Source organism: Octopus sinensis, linkage group LG3 (genome assembly GCF_006345805.1).
Source record: "Octopus sinensis linkage group LG3, ASM634580v1, whole genome shotgun sequence".
In the NCBI taxonomy this organism is placed as follows: Eukaryota; Metazoa; Mollusca; class Cephalopoda; order Octopoda; family Octopodidae; genus Octopus; species Octopus sinensis.
In genome coordinates this window covers 23247637-23272039 of record NC_042999.1, presented here as the reverse complement: position 1 = coordinate 23272039, position 24403 = coordinate 23247637, and the positions used below count along the sequence as shown (strand labels likewise).

At 40.2% G+C, this 24403-nt stretch overlaps 1 protein-coding gene across 1 annotated transcript in view; it reads left to right on the top strand.

Moving 5' to 3' along the window:
• Positions 1-355: 355 nt before the first annotated feature.
• The window catches only part of LOC115209281 (telomerase protein component 1), an 82709-nt gene continuing 58661 nt past the window's right edge, over positions 356-24403 (top strand). Inside the window, exons 1-7 of the mRNA XM_036501641.1 lie at positions 356-400; positions 1986-2019; positions 3448-3631; positions 5885-6040; positions 10240-10275; positions 18291-18335; positions 23458-23582. Of these exons, the coding sequence (XP_036357534.1) occupies positions 3503-3631; positions 5885-6040; positions 10240-10275; positions 18291-18335; positions 23458-23582 (491 nt within the window). The 5' untranslated portion in view covers positions 356-400; positions 1986-2019; positions 3448-3502. The remainder of the gene's footprint in view (positions 401-1985; positions 2020-3447; positions 3632-5884; positions 6041-10239; positions 10276-18290; positions 18336-23457; positions 23583-24403) is intronic.

Below are 24403 nucleotides of genomic sequence, written 5' to 3'. Positions count from 1 at the left end.
ATCTGGTTCGCCAGCCCTCAGTCAAAATCGTCCAACTCATGCTAGCATGGAAAGCGGACGTTAAACGATGATGATGATGATGATGATGATGCAACACATAAAATAATGGAATTTCCCTTTTTTTTTCTGTTTTTATTTTAGAATAACGTGATCCACAGTAAGCAGCTTCCAACGCAGTTCTTCAGTGCTTATGCTGTCTTAGAACAAATGGAAAAGGATTTGGATATAAGCAGAAGATGGTAAGCTTTAATCTTTTGGTGGTTTAAACTTTATGTCGGTCATGGCATTGGACTGTGGCCATGCTGGGGCATGCTTGAAGGGTTTTAGTTTTACAAGACAACCCTTCAGTGCTTATGCTGTCTTAGAACAAATGGAAAGGATTTGGATAAAGCAGAAGATGGTAAGCTTTAATCTTTTGTTGTTTTACTTATTTCGGTCATTGGACTGTGGCCATGCTGGGGCATTGCTTTGAAGGGTTTTAGTTTTACAAGACAACTCCTTATTTACATTATTTACATTTGATGGATATGCCCATGGTCATATGGCGTAGTGGTTAAGAGCACGGACTACTAACCCTAAGATTCCAAGTTTGATTCCAAGCAGTGACCTGAACAACAACAACAACAATAATAATAATTATTATTATTATTCAGGTCACTGCCTGGAATTGAACTCGGAATCTTGGGGTTAGTGGCCCGTGCTCTTAACCACTAGGCCACATGCCCATGGCTTTATTGAATAACATCAAAAAATATCTTAGGAATGAGAACCCAGGTTCGAAATTTTCCCAAGACACCTGATGAAGGCTGGCGGGTATATCAGCCGAAACATTGTGTTAACAACAAACAAGATGAGGACAAATATCCATTTAATGTAAATAATGTACATAATTCCTCATCTCTTAAATATAGGATTGTAAGATAACCCCTGTTCTTATTTTAAGTCTGGTTCCTGTCTGTTTGGTTTCTTTTACTGAATTGTAAAGTTATGGAGATGCAAACAAACCAACACTGGTTACCAAGTGGTGATAGTGGATAAACACAACCACAAAGACATGCACACATACATACACATACACACACACATACATACACACACACACACATACATTGGGCTTCCTCACAGTTTCCATCTATCAAATTTATTCACAAGGCATTGTTTAGTCTGAGGCCATAGTAAAAAACACTTGCCCATGGTGCTGTGCAGTGGAACTGAACCTGTAACCACATGGTTGCAAAGCAATCTTCTTAACCACACAACTTTGCCTGCACCCTATAAGCTTATGCCTGTGAGTTTTGCTAGGGCCTCTGAGTCTGGTGAATGAAAAGTGGGGAAGAAACCATGACTCATGGATAGGGTTACCGCAGTAAGAAACATCTCGACAAAGATTGTAACTTGTACTTCAGATCAGAAGTCTTGTAACAAACCTACTTGAACTTAGGTCTTCCTGTGTGTCTTGATTGCATAGGGAAATAATTTTCTGCCAGCATGTTCAATCTGGCTTGGTCCTCCTCCCTCCTTCTTCCTCCTCCTTCCCCTCCTCTTCTTCTTCTTCCTCTTCTTCACCCCCCTCCTCCTCTTCTTCACCCCTCCTCCTCTTCTTCACCCCTCCTCCTCTTCTTCACCCCTCCTCCTCTTCTTCACCCCTCCTCCTCTTCGTCACCCTCCTCCTCTTCTCCCCCCTCTTCTTCACCCCTCCTCCCTTCCACCCCTTCCCCTCCTTCTCTCTTCACCCCTCCTCCTCTTCCTCTTCCCCCTCCTCTTCCCCCTCCTCTACCTTTTCGTCTTCCTCCTCCTCCTCACCTCACATCCTCCCTCCTCCTCTGCCTTCACCACCACCACCTTCCCCCCTCCACCCCCAATCTTCTAGTTTTATAGTTCCTGTCAAACTGTCCAACTCATGACAGCATGGAAAAGCAGATGTTAAATATGATGATGTCAATGATGATTTCATATGGTGAAAAACTTTTTTTCTTAATTTACAGGAGTATCACCTGAAAAAAAACGGAAAAAGTATTTGTAAGTAAATTATTTTTGTTTTTTTCTCTCTCTTCTGGTTTTATTTTTTTTTATGCCTTTTTAGCTCTTTACACACACACACACACACACACAAACACACACTGTATATTTTTAACCCTTTAGCATTCAGATTACTTTGTCAAATGTATTGCTTATTTATTCACATTGTTTTGAATTAATCATGAATTATCTCCATTGCTTTGAGATATCAACGATGTGATTGTTTATTTTTAGAATAACATTGTAGGATAGGTGTAAGAGGCCAAACCTGGCCAGTTTAAACACAAAGCTGGTAGAATATTTAGGCCTGATACGACCAGTTTGAATGCTAAAGAGTTAAATATGTAATTATTTGTTAATAAGTTTTCTATTCAGTTTTAATTAATTAATTACCCTGCATGTGTAAACGAAAGCAGGGTATTGTAATCACTTGTCTTTGTCTGTTTATCTGAGTGTTTGCAAAATTACTGGAAAACGGCTGAATGGATTTTCACCAAATTTGGCAGAAATACTCATTGGGCAAGTGGCTCAAAAATGATGAACATTTGGTTTGATTATCTTAAACAAAAAATAAAGTCGAACTTACAAATTTCCCGATAAGCAAGTGGTCATATTATTTTTGTTCACTTTCTTTTTCATGTGAATTGACCCTCATCTGCATGTGTATAGATCATGGTGTACCTATGTACGTAGACAAATGTGCGTACATACATAAATACATATAGACATGTGACTGTACGTGTGTGTGTGTGTGTATGTATGTACAGAGATGGATTCGAGGGTTTCATTTATTTAGAACTAGCAGTATCACCTGGCGTTGCTCAGGTTTGTTTCGACCCTTTAGAATTAGAATTTTTGAAAAGTAAAAATTTTGCATTATGTAGCTTGTTATCTTCTTTAAGTGAACATTTTTCTTGTTGAAATACACTGAAAAATGGCGACACAGTAGTCAAAAAATCGTAAAAAATAGGGATTTTCATAGAAAAAATGCACCTTCTTGATGTAAATAACTTTTGGTGTTAACATGGTCTGATTTGAATTTTTTCTATGGAAGGAAGAGCAAGCCTTCTTCTATCATACTCTCAATTTTGGTCAACTTGCGCCGCAGGGTCTCGGAGGAGATAGTGTTAGTTGAAGGCTACCAAGCCTGCCACACACAGACAACTTCAGCTTTATATAGAGAGAGATTTGATTTCTTAATTTCATTTATAATGGTGATACTTAAAAAAAAAGAAACAATTCAGTTCAATTAAAAAGCCTGGGTAAGCAAAGCATTGTAAGCCTCACTATAATTTGCAAAAAAAATTTATCTGCATGCAGTAAATGCATGGTCCCTCCAATGCCTTTTTTTTTTCATTTAATATAGTCTTTTATTATTTTAATCTTTATCTTCCTTTCAACATTTCCGCTGGCATATTTTACTTTCAGGACTAATTATACAAAGGAGAATTTAGATACCTACAAAGCAGCACTTGACAAGGCCATGAAGCTTGCTACTAACCATAACCTGCGTCCAGTCAAAGGAAGGACTGTTATACTTTGCAACCTTGTTGATGAAGGGGCAAGGAAGAGTGCTTGCAAATCAGCGAAAGGACTTGGAAAATCATGGACTGTAAGTAAAAAAACAGTTTAATATTTTCCTTTCATTTATTTCCATTCCGTGCCGGTGGCACGTAAAACGCACCATTTGAGCATGATCATTACCAGCGTCGCCTTACTGGCACTTGTGCCGGTGGCATATGAAAAAAAACATTCGAGCGACGTCGTTGCCAGTGCCGCTGGACTAGCTCCTGTGCTGGTGGCATGTAAAAAACACCATTTGAGCGTGGCTGTTGCCATTACTGCTTGATTGGCCCTCATGCCGGTGGCACGTAAAAGCACCCACTACACTCTCGGAGTGGTTGGCGTTAGGAAGGGCATCCAGCTGTAGAAACTCTGCCAGATCAGATTTGATCCTGGTGCGCCATCTGGTTTGCCAGTCCTCAGTCAAAGTCGTCCAACCCATGCTAGCATGGAAAGCAGACGTTAAATGATGATGGTGATGATGATCATGAAAGAGATGATTGGGAATACCTAAACATTCTGCACCTACCCTACAATATCATTCTCAGAATAAGCAATCACATCATCGAAGTCTCAAAGCTATGAGATGATTGATTCAAATTAATGAGAATAGACAAGTGGTACATTTGACAGCATAATCTGAACGCTCTCTATTGATCTGCAGTCAATCATTGTGATTATGACTGTTCATGGCTTTGGCAGGACTTGATAAGCTTTCTCCATGCTGGTCAGTTTTTTTTTGCTCGAGTTTGCCATTTCTTCTGATCAATTCCTTTCCACTCCTCCTCCTCCTCCTCCTCCTCTCCTCAGGCCCCCACCCTCCTCTCCCCCCTCCACCTTCTAACAGCCCCCCCCACCACCACATCACCCCTCCACCACCACATCACCCCTCCACCACCACATCCCCCTCCGCCTCCTCTTCCTCCTCCTCTTCCTCCTCACACCTCCTCCTCACACCCCCTCCTCTCCTCACTCCTGCCCCCTCTTCCTCCGACCCCTCCTCCACCACCACCACCACCTTCTTCTTCTTCTTCTTCTTCTTCATGGGTTGGGCTGTTTGAAAACCAGTAAACTGGGGAGCTGCACCAAGTTCCATTCTGACTCGGTATGGTTTCTACAGTTGGATGCCCTTCCCAATGCCAACCACTCCAAGAGTGTAGTCGGTGCTTTTTAACGTTCCACTGGCATGGATGCCAGTTCCGAAACACCACCACCAGCCATAACTACAATCTCACTTGGCTTGTCAGGTCTTCAGTCACTTGTCACTGTCCCCATATTCCTTTTTTCAGTACCTTTGAATCCCAGTCTAGGTTTTCCCTGATTTATTTTCCCCTTACATTGTTGGGAGTAAAGGATTTGTCTGGTGGGGTGGGTAGGTCTTTTGATGCCCATCCTGTACACATGTCCCGACCAACATAAATTTCTATCAGTGAAGATGTTTCCAGAGGATCTCATCATTCCTGATCTTGTCAAATAGAGTGAGGGTGTCTTGGCATCACTTACCAAGTCCTTTGTGAGCCACTCTCTGGGCTTTATATATCTGAGGCTTTATATAGCTATGGTGCAGCCTCACCTGGAATTTGCATCACTTGTCTGGAATCCCTATCTTGCCCAGGATATTAATCGTCTGGAAACTGTTCAGCGATGTGCAACCAAAAGAATACCCTCCATCAGGCATTTGCTATATTCTGAACGTCTTACTTCCCTGGGCATGGATACGTTGAAACTCCGACGTCTGGCAGCTGACTTGGCAGACACCCATAAAATTATTAACCATCTTACTAACAATAACTCTGAGCACCTTTTCAAACTCCACCTGTCTAACAACCGTGGACATGTTTACAAAGTCAGAAAACAGCACAGCTCCCATGACTTCCGGAAGCACTTTTTCACACTAAGAGTTGCTGAAATATGGAACAAACTGCCAGCATCAGTTGTTAGTTGTCGGAGCACTGCATCCTTCAAAACTTCCATGCTTCCTGAGATTTGCCAACACTACACCTGATTTTCTCCCCTCCATACACATGCAAGCTTGTATCTGACTCATACACTGTTCACTTTCCAGACATTTGTACATTACTGCATTTGCTTTATACACACTTTTGACGAGTTGTGGTGCACCTGAGCACTGTATACAATAATTTCATTATTATTATTATATCCATAATCTGTCACAGCTGTCTCATCATATATGCATGTAACTTTTCTACTTGAGATTTATAGACTGAATGCTAAAATATTAAAAAAAGCAATTGGAAGACGAACGAAAAATTTAGCACTTCTCATTTTTGTTTTTCCACAGAAACAGCAAGTCGCTATATTGTTGGCCTTAATGTGCAACTATGCCTGTGAAGCCTGCGAGATTGTGCTCTGGAAGAAAGACTGTAAGCCTTGTGTTGCAGATGTAAAACCAGGAACAATTCTCAACAATGTTGGCGAACTTTTGGATACAGTTGTGGTAAGATTATGAAAAGGATCTTATTTTGAGACTAGAATACATTCTTAGTTGACCATCTCTACTATGCTTTCTCTTTCTTTCGTTTTCAATGACGCTCAATAGTTATATTCCTAAACAATTCTTCGCTGCCGTCGGGTGGATCGAGTTTCCACCGCCAATCTTCGACTTTGCCTGCCTCTACGGCCCCTTCCATCTGTCCTTCTGCAACGGTGCTTGCGGTGGTTTGGCCATGCATGTAGGCATTCGGTGGATGAACTGAGCTGTGATGTCCTTCCAACTCCACTTCCCAACTGGTGGAAATGCATGGGCGGGCAGCTGAAGACCTGAGCTACGACAATCAAGGAGGACCTCTCTGTGCTCACGGGACCGCAGATGGTTAGCCTGCGCCGATGGAACCGTGACTGGCTCTCTATCTCCAGTGAATTGGCGTAGGACTGTTGTGCGTGGGCTGCCATGGTTCGAGATGCCTTGAGGTGAATGTCGCCCAGGGTGAATGTCGCCACAAGTACAAGTAGTTACTAAACAAGGCACAATATCTTTTATCTTTTACTTGTTGTCACTCATTTGACTGTGGCCATGCTGGGGCACCACCTTGAAGGGTTTTAGCTGAACAAATCGATCCCAGGGCTTGATTTTTTAAAGCCTATTACTTATTCTATTGGTTCTTTTACTGAATTGCTAAGTTACAGGGATGTAAATACACCAATACCAGTTATCAAGCAGTAGTGGGCAACAAACATAGACACACATAAATACACACACACACACACACACACACACACACACACACACATACACACACACACACGCAATGGGCTTCTTTCAGTTTCCATCTACCAAATTTACTCACAAGGCTTCAGTCGGCCCAAGGCTATAGTAGAAAGTACCACACAGTAAACTGAACCCAGAACCATGTGGTTGGGAAGCAAGCTTCTTACCACACAGCCATGTCTCTGTTTGTTTCTTTAACGTCTGTTTCCCTATGCCTGCATGGATTAGATGCGAAGTTGTTTGAGGCAGGATTTTATGGTCGATTGCTCTTCCTGTTGCCACCTCACAACTGTTTTTTAAGAAATGGGATTTATTATTAATTAAAAAAAATGAAAGGAGTTCAATTCTGACTGTAGTCACTATTATACTCTTGAGCAAGGTACATAACTCTGATTGTAACAGTTTATCTATAAACTGAACAAAAAAAATAACTGAGCCAGTGAGTAAACCTCCATCTGGTTGTTCAACCTGCAAGAAATAATAGTCAAATTTCCTTCAAATTATACTTTGCCTCCTTGAAAAAAGAAAGAACACATAAGATAATGTATTCCTACGTAACTTTAAAAAGATCAAAAATCCAAAACAGGATGGTCATGGGTGGAATGTCTTTGGTTATACATCTGCTCAATTTGGGTTGATTGAGGACTAAATGCAACAACATCAAAGCAACCATTTTAAAGCTGGTAGAGTGAAGTTTAAAAGCAATTTAGCTACTATTTCTAGCAGGTTGATTAACTGCATAGAGATTTCTTCTTTTAGTTATTTCAGTCAGAGTATGTTCCCCAGCTGGACGGGACACCAGTCCGTTGCAGCATTACTCATTTTTGCCAGCTGAGTGGACTGGAGCAACGTGAAATGAAGTGTTTTGCTCAAGAACACAGCGGGTCACCCAGTCCAGGAATCGAAACCACAATCTTATGATTATGATGCTGACACCCTAACCACTAAGCCACGCGCCTCCACATGCCCTTTTTTAAAGCCTAGCCAGGCTCATGGTCCCGGTTTCCCAGTTTCTATAGTGTATGTGTTCCCCAGCTGGATGGGACGTCAGTCCATCGCAACGTTTCTCATTTTTGCCAGCTGAGGGGACTGGAGCAACGTGAAATGAAGTGTTTTGCTCAAGAACACAACGCGTTGCCTGGTCCAGGAATTGAAACCACAATCTTACGATCATGATGCTGACACCCTAACCACTAAGCCACGTGCCTCCACTTTTTTAATATTAGCTTGTTCTGCCATGTCAGAGACCTTGGTTAGCAAAACAAAAACAACGAAATTAACTTTTACTCCAATATCTGATAAATATAGTCATTACTGTGTGGTAAGAAACTTGCTTTGCAACCACAGGGTTCTGGGTTCAGTCCCACTGCGTGGTACTTTGGGCAAGTGTCTTCTACTATAATAGCCTCAGGCCAACCAAAGCCTTGTGAGTAGATTTGGTAGGCGGAAACTGAAAGAAGCCTATAGTGTGTGTGTCTTTGTGTCTGTTTGTCCCCACCGCTGCTTGAGATGCTGGTGTCTTTACGTTCCTATAACTTAACGGTTCAGCAAAAGAGATTGATGGAATAAGCACCAGGTGTAAAAAATGTACTGGGGTTCATTCATTTGAGTAAAAATTCTTCAAGATGATGCCCCAGCATGGCCAAGCTCTAGTGACTAAAAATGTAAAAGATAAAAGAAAACGAATATATAAGTGTGTGTGTGTGTGTGAAAGTTGTAAACAAATGTTACTATAGCCTCGGGCCGACCAAAGCCTTGTGAGTGGATTTGGTAGACGGAAACTGAAAGAAGCCCGTCGTATATATGTATTTATATGTGTATGTGTGTGTGTATATGTTTGTGTGTCTGTGTTTGTCCCCTCAACATCGCTTAACAACCGATGCTGGTGTGTTTACAATCCTATAACTTAGCAGTTCGGCAAAAGAGACCGATAGAATAAGTACTAGGCTTACAAAGAACAAGTCCTGGAGTCGATTGGTTCGACTAAAGGCGGTGCTCCAGCATGGCCACAGTCAAATGACTGAAACAAGTAAAAGAGTAAAGAGAGTATCATGCAAGCTGGTCCTTCATTTCCAATCTCCCATGAAAACATGTCTGATCATGGGGGCAGGAAGCAGATAAGGGTCGTGACAAGAAGGGCATCTGGCCATAGAAAATCTGCCTCATCAAATTCCGTCTGACCCGTGCAAGCATGGAAAAGCGGATAGTGAAAACGATGACGTGATAGTGAGGAGCAGAGTGAGTCATATTGGTTATATTCTGGACTAGCAGTATCGCCCAGCGTTACTCGGGTTTGTTTCGACCCTTTAGAATTGGAATTTTTGAAAATAAAAGTTTTGCATTATGTAGCTTGTTATTCTCTTTAAGTGAACATTTTTCCAGTTGAAATACACCGAAAAATGGCGACACAGCAGTCAAAAAATCGTAAAAAATAGGGATTTTCATAGAAAAAAAGCACCTTTTTGATGTAAATAATTTTTGATCTTAACATGGTCCGACTTGAAATTTTTCTTCTATGAAAGGAAGAGCAAGCCTTCTTCTATCATACTCTCAATTTTGGTCAACTTGCGCCGCAGAGTCTCGAAGGAGATAGTGTTAGTTGAAGGCTACCAAACCTGCCGCACACAGACAACTTCAGCTTTATATATAGAGATTTGATGGCGAAGGCAAGGGAGGCTACTTTTCAAATTTGTCTGCAAATAATTGATGCAGATTTCCACTCTGAAAAGATCGAAAGATGCTGCCTCATTGAACAGCCAATGCAATTAGTACAGCAATTAGCACTTTTTCTTGGAGTTTATTAGACATTTGTACACACACACACACACACACATGGCAAGACTATGAGGGAGCATTTTATTGAGTTGTCCGGAAAGTACCACTTAAAGCATGATGGTGGCATGTGAAAAGCACCTAGTACACTCTGTAAAGTGGTTGGTGATTGGAAGGGCATCCCAGCCATAGAAACAAGGCCAAAACAGACTGTGGAACCTGGTATGGTCCCTGGCCTTGTCAGTTCTTGTCAAGCTGTCGTCCAACCCATGCCATCATGAAAAATGGTCATTAAATGTTGGCAATGATTGATGGTGTTCATTTTTCTCTTTCTTTTGGTTGGCGTTAGGAAGGGCATCCAACTGTAGAAACTCTACCAGATCAAGACTGGAGCCTGGTGCAGCCATCTGGTTTGCCAGCCTTCAGTCAAATCGTCCAACCCATGCTTGCATGGGAAGCGGACGTTAAACGAGCCTGGTGTGGCCATCTGGTTCGCCAGCCCTCAGTCAAATCGTTCAACCCATGCTAGCACGGAAAGCGGACGTTAAACGATGATGATGATCATCATACATTTTTTTTCTCTTTCTTTTTGCTATTGTACATTATTCCCTATTTCTATTGCTGTTTACATTTATTTCTTTTTCTTTGCATTTCAGGAATCATTTCCACCAGCAGATTCCAGCTTTGAAGAGGTTAGTAAGAATTTGTCATAATTCTCCAGTCTTTTACCATATTGCTTTCTGAACCATTATTATTGTAAACATTATTTAAAAAAAATTTTTTTTTATTATTATTAGAGTGGTAGTAAGGTGGCGAGCTGGCAGGTGAAATGCTTAGCGGTATTTTGTCTGCCACTACGTTCTGAGTTCAAATTCTACCAAGGTGGACTTTGCCTTTCATCCTTTAGGGGTCAATTAAATAAGTACCAGTTATGCACTAGGGTCGATGTAATTGACTTAATCCGTTTGTCTGTCCTTGTTTGTCCTCTCTGTGTTTAGCCCCTTGTGGGTAGTAAAGAAATAGGTATTTTGTCTGCTGCTACGTTCTGAGTTCAAATTCCGCCAAGGTCGACTTTGCCTTTCATCCTTTTGGGGTCGATTAAATAAGTACCAGTTATGCACTGGGGCCCGATATAATCGACTTAATCCGTTTGTCTGTCCTTGTTTGTCCTCTCTGTGTGTAGCCCCTTGTGGGTAGTAAAGAAATAGAAATAGGTATTTCGTGTCTTTACGTTCTGAGTTCAAATTCTGCCGAGGTCGACTTTGCCTTTCATCCTTTCGGGGTCAATTAAATAAGTACCAGTTATGCACTGGAGTCGATATTATCAACTTAATCCGTTTGTCTGTCCTTGTTTGTCCTCTCTGTGTTTAGCCCCTTGTGAGTAGTAAAGGAAAAAGGCGGCAAGCTGGCAGAATTGTTAGCATGCTGAACAAGATGCTTAGCAGTATTTCGCCTGTTGCTATGTTCCGACTTCAAATTCTGCTGGGGTCCACTTTGCCTTCTATCCTTTCAGAGTCAATAAATCGAGTACCAGTCAAGTACTGGGGTCGATGTAATTAACTAGCTCCTCTCCCAAAATTTCTGGCTTTGTGCCTAGAGTAGAAAGAATTATTAGAGTGGTAGGCGGAGCCGGATTAAGACCTATCAAGGCCCTAAGCACTTGATTTTGGTGCCCCCATAACAGATTATGCAATTCAAAATATAAACAATAACAAACCATAAAATAAAATTTTATTTTTCATGTAAGTGAGACTGTTTGTTTCCAGTCTTCTGTGAAAAGTATATCAGGCTATGGGGGAAATATTAACTTACATGTAAACATGTGAGGGTTGGCGACAGGAAGGGCATCCAATTGTATAAAATATGCCTTAAAAGATTCCATCTAACTTTATGGCAACGAGGACGTTGAATGATGATGATACTGTAACAAATAAACAAGACCAATTTTTCACACCTTAGTTAAATGGTTCACTTATCTTCGTGAGTTATCTCCCTTGAGCTATATTCTGCAAGTAAAGGCCGTCTCGAACGCAAAATGGCTGTGAAAACAGCTTAGAACAGTGCTACTCAAAGTGGTGGCCGCGGACCGGTGCCGGTTCGCAAGCCGTCAGCTGCCGGTATGCAGCGAGTTTCCAGAAAAGAAACAAAACATTATAAAATGCTTATGTAATATTATATTATGTGTTTAAAAAATAAATATAAAGTAAAATAAAAAGAATCTTTTCGGTTTGATCGGCAGTTTTTTCTAGCGGTGTCATATAAACTTGTCACCCATAATTATGACCCTAGTATCGATCTATTGCATTTCAATCTGTTTTAGGGTTAGGGTTAGTTAGGGGTGGGGGGAAGGGTATTTTTTTTCTTCACAAATGTAAATAAACCCAATCTGTTTCTTAAACGAGGGACATATTCATAAGGCACAAAATGTTTTCACCTCAATAGACATCATTGATTGGTTGAAATTGCAGAAACTGAAGTAAAAAACAACAAATATCTTACAAATTATAGAATTTTCTCAATAAAGCCAAGAGAAAAAGATGTTTTATAAACACATTCTACCAGTATACGAAGTTTAAAAGTGTTTAGTTATGTGGAAATTATTTAAAAAACTGCCGGTCAAACCGAAAAGATCCAATAAAAAATTATCAACTTTTATTATAGTCATTATATATATTATTTCCGGTATAAATTAATATTACTAAGAAATGTTACCGGTCCTTGGCACATTGGGAGGGAAAAAAAAAAAACTGCTGGTATGCCACATCAGATAGTTTGAGTTGGAAAAAAAAAAGCGATCAGCAAGCTGTTACAGAGAATTGAACCCTGTGCCTCTCAAATTCTGCATGTATTCTATGTTTGAGACTTCCTCTATTTTCTGTAAAATACCAACTCAGTGCTTTGAAGTGTCTATTAAGTGTAATGTTGGTTAGTACATAGTTTCATAATTAATAGTATCTTTTATTGTACAAGAGATGCTACGTGGCTTGGTGGTTAGAGTGTTAGACTCATGATCATAAGACTGTAGTTTCGATTCCTGGACTGGGCAGTGTGTTGTGTTCTTCATTTCATGTCATTTCTGTCCACTCAGTTGGTATGAGTAATTCTACAATGGACCAGCATTCCATCCAGGAAGGAATACATATATGTGTGTGTATCGGTGCAGGAGTGGCTGTGTGGTAAGTAGCTTGCTTACAAACCACATGGTTCCAGGTTCAGTCCCACTACGTGGCATCTTGGGCAGGTGTCTTCTACTATAGCCTCGGGCTGACCAAAGCCTTGTGAGTGGATTTGGTAGACGGAAACTGAAAGAAGCCCGTCATATATATGTACATATATATATATGTGTGTGTGTGTTTGTTTGTGTGTTTGTGTTTGTCTCCCCAACATCGCTTGGCAACCGATACTGGTGTGTTTACGTCCCCATAACATTAGCAGTTCGGCAAAAGAGACCAATAGAATAAGTACTAGGCTTACAGAGAATAAGTCCTGGGGGCGATTTGCTCAACTAAAGGTGGTGCTCCAGCATGGCTGCAATCAAATGACAACCAAGTAAAAGAATATATATATATATATATATATATACACATATATACACCAGAAAAACTGTCCCTGTGCTCCTTACGGAGTTATCCAGTCTAACCAAGCCTGTTATACAACTCCTGTCCTTTAGATAGAGGGAGATGTTGTGAGAGTCTCTCTACAGCCATCGTATACAGGCATGAAGGTTTTTCTCAAATATAGCATTAATATATTCCTGGATCTTTCAGAATATTTGAATATTATGAAAATTAAACCAGCAGTGTTGACATTCTTTGATTTCAACAATTTAATTAAAACATCATTAAATATTTCATTAAGATGTTTTTGTGGATATTTGAGAATATCTTGGCATTTTGTAAATTGGAATGGTGTTCTTGATATCACTTGATATTGTCAGTTTTTGTTGAGATACCAGAGGCTTTATGGTTGTGTCGTCCACTCCACAACTGCATGGCATCAAATTCTGTACCTTTGTGTGACACCTTGGGCAACCTTGAATGGACCGATGCCTTCTGAGTGAAATCTGGTGGACAGAAACTGGTGTGGAAGTCTGTCGTGTGTGTGTGTGATCATCACCATCATCATCATCATCTCCACTTTTCCAGGTTGAAATGTTGGGCTTCACAGAGGCAATGACAAATGACTGAGACCTTTGGTGATATGCCATGCTTGAGAAGATTCATCAAGCCAAGTGAAATTGTAGTTGTGGCTGATGCTGATGTCATATAACTGGCACCTGTGTCAGTGGCGCATAAAAGGAACCCATTACACTCTTAGAGTGGTTGGCATTAGGAAGGGCATCCAGCTGTAGAAATCATGACAAATAAGGCGGCGAGCTGGCAGAAACGTTAGCACGCCGGGTGAAATGCGTAGCGGTATTTCATCTGCCGCTACATTCTGAGTTCAAATTCCACCGAGGTCGACTTTGCCTTTCATCCTTTCAGGGTTGATTAAATAAGTACCAGTTATGCACTGGGGTTGATATAATCGACTTAATCTGTTTGTCTGTCCTTGTCGGTGGAATTTGAACTCAGAAATACTGCTAAGCATTTCGCCTGGCATGCTAAAGATTCTATCAGTTTCTATTTTCCAAATCCACTAAGAAGACTTGGTTGACCCAGGGCTATAGTTGAGGACACTTGTTTAAGGTGCCATGCAGTGAGACTGAACCCAAAACCATGTGGTTGGGAAGCGACTTTCTAACCACTCAGCATTGCCTGAGGTTAGCCTGGCCGCTGCTGCTGCACTTCCTTCTCTTCCTACGTCTCCTCTTCCTCATCCACCTCCTCCTCCTCCTCCTCCACTTCTGCCTCCTCCTCTTCCTCCTCCACTTCCCCACCTCCTCTTCCACCCCTGCCTCCTCTCCCACTTCCTCGTCTTCCTTTTCCTCTTCCTCCTCATCTTCCTCTTCCTCCTTGCCCTCTTCACCCTCCCTATCCCTCCTCTCTCTTCCTCATCCACTTCTGCTTCCCCTCCTCCTCTTCCTATGCCCCCTCCCATTTCTTCCCCCTCCTCCTGTCCTATTACTATGCTAACAATATTATCATTATTCGAGTTGATAAATTATCATCATCCACCCTTTTCATTCTGAGTTCAAATTCCACCGAGGTCACCTTTACCTTTCGTCTTTACGGTGGGGATTGGTAAAATAAGTACCAGTTCATTACTGGGATTGATGTAATCGTCTTGCCCATGTTCCCAAAATTTCAGGCCTTGTGCCTTTAGTAGAAAGGATTATTATTATCACTACTGAGTTCCATGGTTGTCCCTTGGTGGCATTGTCCCTATTGAGGAATTTTGTTGTTTGAATTTTCTTGTTAATTGTTATTATTTTTCCTTGTTTACACATTTATGTAAACCCTCACTGTCTTTTGTTTTTGCATTGTCCGAAATGGTATTGCACCCCATGTGGCCAATAAAGAAACTATCATTATTATTTTTTTTTTTTCCTTTTTTCTTCAAATTTTCTTCCGTTTCTTGCCAAGTGTTTTCTGTACACCTAGGGCAGAGAAGCTCATTGTATGCATTCCCAGATTACACATGCAAATTCACAGGTAAAATATGTATTTAAAAAAATTAATAGATAAATAAATTCATAAATGAATGTTGTTTTCACAGCGATATTGCTCTTCTCAGTACATGAGCCATTCCAGTTAATACGATTTTTTGCACTTCCTGTAAGGATAGTAGGCCTGGTATCATTTTCAAATAGGTTTCAGTACCCTTTTTTATCATTCCTAGAGATCCTGCAATCACTGGTATTGTAGTCACCTTGAGATGCCACATTTTTTCAATTTCTATTAGCAAGTCTTTATATTTACTGATCTTGTCAAATTCTTTCGCTGCTATATTGTGATTGCAAAGAATATTCATGTCAATTAATAAACACACCATCTTTGTCTGATCTTTTATAATAATGTTCGGTTTATTAGCTTTTATAGTTTTGTCGATATGTGCGGGAAGTCCCAGAGAATCGACACATTTTCTCCATCAGTCACAACTTCAGGATGGTGTTTATACCATTTGTCAGCAGTTTTGATTTTATTTATTATTATTATTATTAAGGCGGCGAGTTGGTTGAAACATTAGCACGCTGGGCGAAAAGCTTAGTGGTATTTCATCTGTCTTTACATTCTGAGTTCAAATTCCGCCGAGGTCGACTTTGCCTTTCATCCTTTCAGGGTCAATTAAACAAGTACTAGTTACACACTTGGTCAATGTAATTGACTTAATACCTTCCCCCAAATTTGAAGCCTTGTGTTTCCAGTAGAAAGAATTATTATTATTATTATTATTATTATTATTATTATTATTATTATTATTATTGTTGTTGTTGTTATTAGAAAATTTTGTGACTATTTGAGAATAGCTTGTATATTGAAGTAGTGATATTGATATCACTTCATATCAGCAATTTAATTACAATATCATTTGATATCTCATCTGGATATTAGCAAATATTTGAATATTTTTTAAATTGGAAAAACAGTATTGGTATCATTTGATAATCAACATTTTCACTAAGATATTCACAAATGTCTCATGCAGATGTCTTTCGAATATTTTAGAATATCTTATTATTTTGTATGGAGACTTTGGTCATTTTAAGATAATCTGAAGGTGTGTGGCTTAGTTGTAAGGTCATGAGTTTGGTATTAAGTGGTGGGTTGTGTCCTTGAGCAAGACTCTTTATTTTGCATTGCTCCAGTCCTCTCAGCTGGCAAAAATGAGTTGTACCTGTATTTCAAAGGGCCAGCCTTGTCAGACTCTGTGTCATGCTGAATCTCCTTGGGAACTATGTTAAGGGTGCACGTGTTTGTGGAGTGCTTAGCCCCTTGTATGTTAATTTCATGAGCTGGCCATTCCTTTGATCAGGTCAAATAGAACCCTTGTCTTCGGTAAGCTGAGCACCAGTAAGAAGATAAACTCTTCTTCCTCCTTCACTTCTGCCTCCTCCTCCACTCCTGCCTCCTCCTCCACTCCTGCCTCCTCCTCCACTCCTGCCTCCTCCTCTACTTCTGCCTCCTCCTTCACTTCTGCCTCCTTCTCCACTTCTGCCTCCTCCATTTCTGCTTCCTCTTCTCTTCCTCCTCCACCTCCCTGCTTCCCTGCCACTTCCTCCTTTTCGTCCTCCTCCTCCATTTCCTCTTCCAGCATCTCTAACTTTGAAAATCAGCAGCCTTCTATCATACAGCTTGTAACATTATTCTTTTCATATTAGCAATGTTTCTTTCCATACTTCTCCATTTTTTACATTATTTACATTATTTACATTTGACAGATATTTGTCCTCATCTTGTTTATTGTTAACACAACGTTTCAGCTGATATACCCTCCAGCCTTCATCAGGTGTCTTGGGGAAATTTCGAACCTGGGTTCTCATTCCTAAGGTATTTTTCGTTGTTGTTGTTGTTGTTGTTGACAACATCAGGACAGTATTCAAAAGTAATACAACACTTTGAAAATATCTCCTTCGAGTAAAACCACCAATATGACCCAAAACTGCGTCTACTCCATCCCATGCAGCTGTGGTAGGTTATACAATGGCGAAACATGCTGCCCCTCAAAATAAGGGTAGACGAACATTGCAAAGCTGTGACAAGAGGAGATATTGATAAATCGGGTATAGCTGATCATGTATGGAAAAATGGAGACCACCTCCCCCTGGGGGATGAAGTTAAAACAATAGACAGAGAACACTACTGGAAAATATGAAAACTAAAAGAAGCAGCACATATGCTAGGACACAACAACCTCCTAAGCAGACCGAGTGCAGATATGAGCAGCATATGGGAAACGGTATTAAGGAAGGAGAGGAAAATATTAGATTTATAAACCCTAAAAGTCACTTCATAATGGTCCATGGGCATATGGCATAGTGGTTAAGAGCGCGGGCTACTAGCCCCAAGATTCCGAGTTTGATTCCAGTCAGTGACCTGAATAATAATAATAATAGTAATAATAATAATAACTTTCAAAAAATACCTTAGGAACGAGAACCCAGGTTTGAAATCTCCCCAAGACACCTGATGAAGGCTGGAGGGTATATCAGCCGAAACGTTGTGTTAACAACAACAAAGATGAGGACAAATATCCATCAAATCTAAATAATCTAAATAATGTACATAATTCCTCATCTCTTAAATATAGAACTGTATTCTCCGTTGTTGTTGTTTTCTTCTCTAGCCATGCCTGGCTCATAAGGACCAGTTTTCTGGTTTCATTGGCGTATAGGTTTCCCTACCTGGATGGGATGCCAGTCCGTCGCAGGTGAGCTGCAAGATGCAGGAGGAAAGAGTGAGAGGAAGTTGTGGCGAAAGAGTCAGCAGAAGTTCACCATTAAGCTTCTGCCAAAGCCATGTGGAGCTTAGGTGTTTCACTCATAAACACACACATCACCTGGTCTGAGATTCGAACCCGTGATCCCTCGACCGCAAGTCTGCTACTCTAGCAACTAGGCCATATGCCTCCACATAAAAACATGTTAGCTATATGAAATTAGTAACTGTTACTAAATGCTTGCTTTAAGAAAAGAAATCTGTTTGGCGACTTCTTCCTACACATATGTAATTTGAAATGAGTTAGGTACACGTAACACCAGCAACTCAAAGTATTTCCATTTTAAAAATGATATTAAAAACTCTTTGAATTGTGGATTTCATTTCAGGAATTGGAAGAATTTTTCATTAGAAAACTTGAAACCCGAGAACAGGTTAGTACAATTTAATTATTTCGTTATTTTTTTTCTTCATTTACTCTAATGACTACTAAAGTGTAACGGGTAAACTAAAAGGGGGGGACAAAGTTTACAAGCTGGTTTCAATCCTCTGTTGAGCTAATTTCACATCATTTAACATTTTTGTGATCATAATTGTTGTCGTCGTTTAACATCCGCTTTCCATGCTGGCATGGGTTGGACGGTTTGACTGAGGACTGGTGAGCCAGAAGGCTGCACCAGGCTCCAATTCTGATCTGGCAAAGTTTCTACACCTGGATGCCCTTCCTAACGCCAACCACTCTGAGAGTGTAGTGGGTGCTTTTACGAGCCACCGGCACGAGGGCCAGTCAGGTGGCACTGGCAATGACCAAAAGCTTGTAAATGTTGATGATGTTGTTGTATAGCCCAACACTGTATTACCTCTTCAGCCAAATACCAACATCATCATCATCATCATCAATCATCAATTCTATAATAATAATAACGGAATTATTGTATACAGTGCTCAGGTGCACCACAACTTGTCAAAAGTGCGTATATAGCATATGCAGTAATGTACAAATGTCTGAGAAGTGAACAGTGTATGAGTCAGATACATGCTTGCGTGTGTATGGAGAGGAGAAAATCAGGTGTAGTGTTGGCGAATCTCAGGAAGCATGGACGTTTTGAATGATGCAGTGCTCTGACAACTAACAACTGATGCCGGCAGTTTGTTCCATACTTCAGCAACTCTTAGCGTGAAAAAGTGTTTCCGAAAGTCATGGGAGCTGTGCTGTTTTCTTACTTTGTAAACATGTCCACGGGTGCTAGACAGGTGGAGTTTGAAAAGGTGCTCAGAGTTATTGTTTGTAAGATGGTTAATAATTTTATGGGTGTCTGCCAAGTCAGCTGCCAGACGTTCTAATGAAACACTTTCCTTTTGTTTCAGTTAGTTTTGCCAAAAAAATAAAAAATAATAATAATAGGTGCAGGAGTGGCTGTGTGGTAAGTAGCTTGCTTACCAACCACTTGGTTCCAGGTTCAGTCCCACTACGTGGCACCCTGGGCAAGTGTCTTCTACTATAGCCTTGGGCTGACCAAAGCCTTGTGAGTGGATTTGGTAGACGGAAACTGAAAGAAGCCTGTCGTATATATGTATATATATATATATATATATATATGTATGTGTGTGTGTGTGTGTGCATATGTTGGTATGTCTTTGTTTGTCCCCCAACATCGCTTGACAACTGATGGTGGTGTGTTTACATCCCCATAACTTAGCCGTTCGGCAAAAGAGACCAATAGAATAAGTTCTAGGATTCCAAGGAATAAGTCCTGGGGTCAACTAAAAAAGGCGGTGCTCCAGCATGGCTGCAGTCAATTGACTGAAACAAGTAAAAGAGTAAAAAGAGAGTAATCAATAAATTTAAGTGATTTTGTAAAAAAAAAAAACTAATTTTTTCACACATTTGTACAGTAAATTGGTGTTTGTAACATAAATTAATAAAGGATTCTTTCACAGAATTATAATGTGTGGTTTCAGTTTTAAAATGTTTATTCTAAAGAAGCAGTTTTGTATCAAAGGACTAAATGGGTTTTGTATCAAAGACTAAATGGATTTAACTGTTTGTATCCTTTCAAAAAGCATGACTGTTTGAGGTAGCTTTAATTTGTTTCTCCTAAAAATTCACAGCTTTGTTCTTGGATAAAAGAAGCAAATGGAAAAGCATATAATTAGTCCTCTGTTTGATGTGAATTTCCTCATTCCATTCCATAAATGGAAGACAATTTTGGTCCAGTAATAATCAAAATATTAAAGAAATCAAACAAAAGGCAATTTTTTTTTCTACAGATGTAGGGGCTGCCTGGCCATATGGTTTCACTCCCATTGCATGGAACCCTGGACAAGTGTTTCCTACTGCAACCCTGACCTGACCAAAGTTTTGCAAGTGGATTTAGAAGACAGAAACTGAAAGAAACCCATCATATATATATATATATATTCTTTTAATTCTTTTATTCTTTTAATTGTTTCAGTCATTAGACTGTGGCCATGCTAGAGCACTACCTTTAGTTGAGCAAATCGACCTAAGGACTTATTCTTTGTAAGCCTAGAACTTATTCTATTGGTCTCTTTTGCTGAACCGCTAAGTTACAGGGATGTAAGCACACCAGCATTAGTTGTCAAGTGATATATATATATATGTTTGTGTGTCTGTGTTTGTCCCCCCAACATCGCTTGACAACCGATGCTGGTGTGTTTACGTCCCCGTAACTTAGCAGTTCAGCAAAAGAGACCAATAGAATAAGTACTAGGCTTACAAAGAATAAGTCCTGGAGTCGATTTGCTCAACTAAAGGCGGTGCTCCTGCATGGCCACAGTCAAATGACTGAAACAAGTAAAAGTAAAAGAATATATGAAATCTAAAATGAGTCCTGCTGTATCTATAGATTTACTCTCAGGGGCTCAGTTCAGAAAGCTAGTTGGAGCACTCATTATTGCTGACATTGATAAATTATTCCTATCTTGATCAGTGGTGTAGCGTGAGTTTCAACCACCCTGTGCCAGAGCCAAAACTGCTGTCCCCTTCCTTAAATGTTATAAACCTTCAACTACAACAAAGATCATCATCATCATCATTGTTTAACGTCCGTTTTCCATGCTAGCATGGGTTGGACGGTTCAACTGGGGTCTGGGAAGCCAGGGGGCTGTACCAGGCTCCAGTCTGATCTGGCAGTGTTTCTACAGCTGGATGCCCTTCCTAACGCCAACCACTCCATGAGTGTAGTGGGTGCTTTTTACGTGCTGGCAGGAGAGGCTGGCAACGGCCACGATCAGTTGGTGCTTTTTACGTGCCACTGGTACAGAAGCCAGTCAAGGCGGCGCTGGCATCGGCCACATTCGGATGGTGCTTTTTATGTGCCACCGGCACAGGCATTGTAACTACAATTTCCATTTGATATTTATTTTGATATTGATGTACTTGACTCAATAGGTCTCCTCAAGCACAACAGGTCACCCTGTGGCTGCCCTGTGTGGCCTGCACTCCCAGTACACCTCACACTATGATACTGATCTTGATGTACCTACTAATATGAGGTGGATTTGGGTCATCTGAGAGATCAGATGTCTTGACTATGGTTACACATAACAGTGATAAGGTTTCGGTTGTATTGTCCAATAAGCAAAGAAAAAAATAAAAGAAAATAAAAATTTGAAATTAATAAACTTGCAGAATAACCCTGTACCCATGTGAAGGAGGCAGATCCCTAGTCTGGAATGCAACGTGCTGTGACACATTCTCCTGCTTCAATCTTGTTGCATCAGTCACAAGTCTGGGCATCGCCATCTGTAACACAGAGGAGAGATAGAGAAACAGGCACAGAAGCCTGACCAGCTTTGAACAGTAGATTGAGAAATTAATTTTTTGTAACTAAACACTTTCAAACTTCAGACACTGGTATAATGTGTCATATAAAACATCTTTTACTCTTAGTGTTGTTGAGAAAAGTTTGTATTTTCAAAGTTATTTCTTGTTAAAGTTGTCGTGTTTCAGTAATTTCAACCAATCAATGACATGTATTCAGCTGAATAAAATTACTGCTGTTATTTGTCAACAACAACTTCCGGTGGTGTATATTTCGTTTGTCACTGTTATTTATGACATATTTCATCTCAGTTACGTTTGTATGAATAAACAAGTGTATCTGAAGCATGTTTACTTCATGGCACCACCACAATTGTTCATGCATTTCTACTGCTTTTAGTTTTTTTTTCCTGTTTGTCACTTTTTTCCGTAACTCTAACCCTAATATCCCAATCCTAACCCTAAAACCCCAACCTTAACCCTAACACCCTAACCCAACCCCCCTAACCCTAACTCTAAAACCCTAACCCTAAAACCCTAACCCTAAAACCCTAACCGTAAAATCCTAACCTTAATCCTAACTCTAAAGCCCTAACCCTAACCCCTTAAAGCTAAAACCAGTACAAACGCATGAACGATGTCATAAATAACAGTGATAAATGAAATATACACCGCCGATAGTTATTGTTGACAAACAACAGCAGTAATTTTATTCAGCTGAATACGCGTCATTGATTGGTTGAAATTATCAAAATACGACATCTTTAACACGAGATAACTTTGAAAATAGAAACCTTTCTCAACAACACTAAGAGTAAAAGAGGTTTTATATAACACATTCTGCCAGTATACGAAGTTTGAAAGTGTTTAGTTACAAAAAATTAATTTCTAGATCTGCCATTCAAAGGGAAAAGATCCCCAGCAACTATCCATTTGTGCCAATCACCATTGAGACCTGGAGTTCTCAGACCCTGCACTGTCAGTTTCCTCTGCAAAATTGGGATAACTGTGGTCCGTCCAAGAAACAAGCCCTGCAGGGTTGGGTGGTTGTTGCAGTGAGTGATGCTGGTCATACCCCATGGCAACACCATTGCGATCATGTCCACAAGGTATGGCTAATTATACAATTTGTTCTGGAGTGTGCAACCCCTTTCTCCCTCCACATCTTCTGCTGCTTAACCCCCCTCCATACTTTTTACTTTTTGCTTGTTTCCTGGGTGAGGTAGTTAGGGGTTTTTTCTCAATAATTTGGACTTTTCTACTTTTAATAGTGGAAGCACAATGGCCGAGTGGTTAGGGCAGCAGACCCGCGGTTGGAGGATGGCGGTTTCGATTCCCAGACCGGGCTTTGTGTGTGTTTATTGAGCAAAAACACCTAAAAGCTCCATGAGGCTCTGGCAAGGGGTGGTGGCGACCCCTGTTGTACTCTTTCGCCCCAACTTTCTCTCACTCTGTCTTCCTGTTTCTTGAGTAACGCTGCGATGGACTGGCGTCCCGTCCAGCTGGGGGGAACACATACGCCTCAGAAACCGAGAAACCGAGCCCATGAGTCTGGCTAGGGTTGATAAGTGCGACGTTTATCATTTTATACTTTTAATGCTTTTTCTTTCTTTTCTTCCTGTAGAAATATTCTGTTAATAACATCTATATAAGATCCAAAAAAATTACATAAGTATAAAAAAGAGAATTTCACACATAAAAAATAATATAAGAAATCTGACTTAAACATTTTGGCATAATATCTCAGAAGTATTTCCTTTCTTTGGCAGATTGACAACTTTATCATGGTAGATGATTGTGAAGTAGAGGGTGTCAATAATTTCAAAAGTCTCTATAGACTTCATGTCAATCCAAACATGCTCTTTGTCAAAGTGTCTCTCGGTGAAAATCAGAGGTAGGTTACATATCAACTTTTAATCTTGTATTGATGTATATGCATTTGCATTATAGATCTGCACTGCATTATGTAGTGCAGATCAATAATGTTCGATCTTAGGTGCATGCTTGTATATGTATAAGCATGGCTGTGGGGTTAAGAAATTCGCTTCCTACCCACGTACTTTCAGGTTCAATCTCTTCTACTATAATCTCAAGCCAACCAAAGCCTTGTGAGTGTGTATATATATATATATATTTAAAATTATAATTTAGGATATCTAAGCGATACCACCACGCTGGAAATAGCAGCCAAAACTTGACTCTAAAACCACATTAAATGTTCATACAGCACCAGGAGAGACAAAATAAACTAGCAAAATAATTATTACCTTTGAAGGTTTTTATTCCCATGCTGGCCACTTGATAAGATCGATATTTAAATAACGATCTTAACCTTATTTATATAAATATATATATATATATATATATATATACATACATGCATACATACATACATACATTATCATCATCATCATCGTTTAACGTCTGCTTTCCATGCTAACATGGGTTGGACGATTTGACTGAGGTCTGGCAAACCAGACTCCAAACTGATCTGACAGAGTTTCTACAGCTGGGTGCCCTTCCTAATGCCAACCACTCTGAGAGTGTAGTGGGTGCTTTTACGTGCCACCAGCACGAGGGCCAGTCTGGCAGTACTGGCAATGGCCATGCCCAAATGGTGTTTTACCAAACCTTAGTCATAATTTATGTTCCTAACACTAGCTGAATGATAACTAAGTTATTTTACTAAATTCTGTGTTCTATTTAAAAGTTATT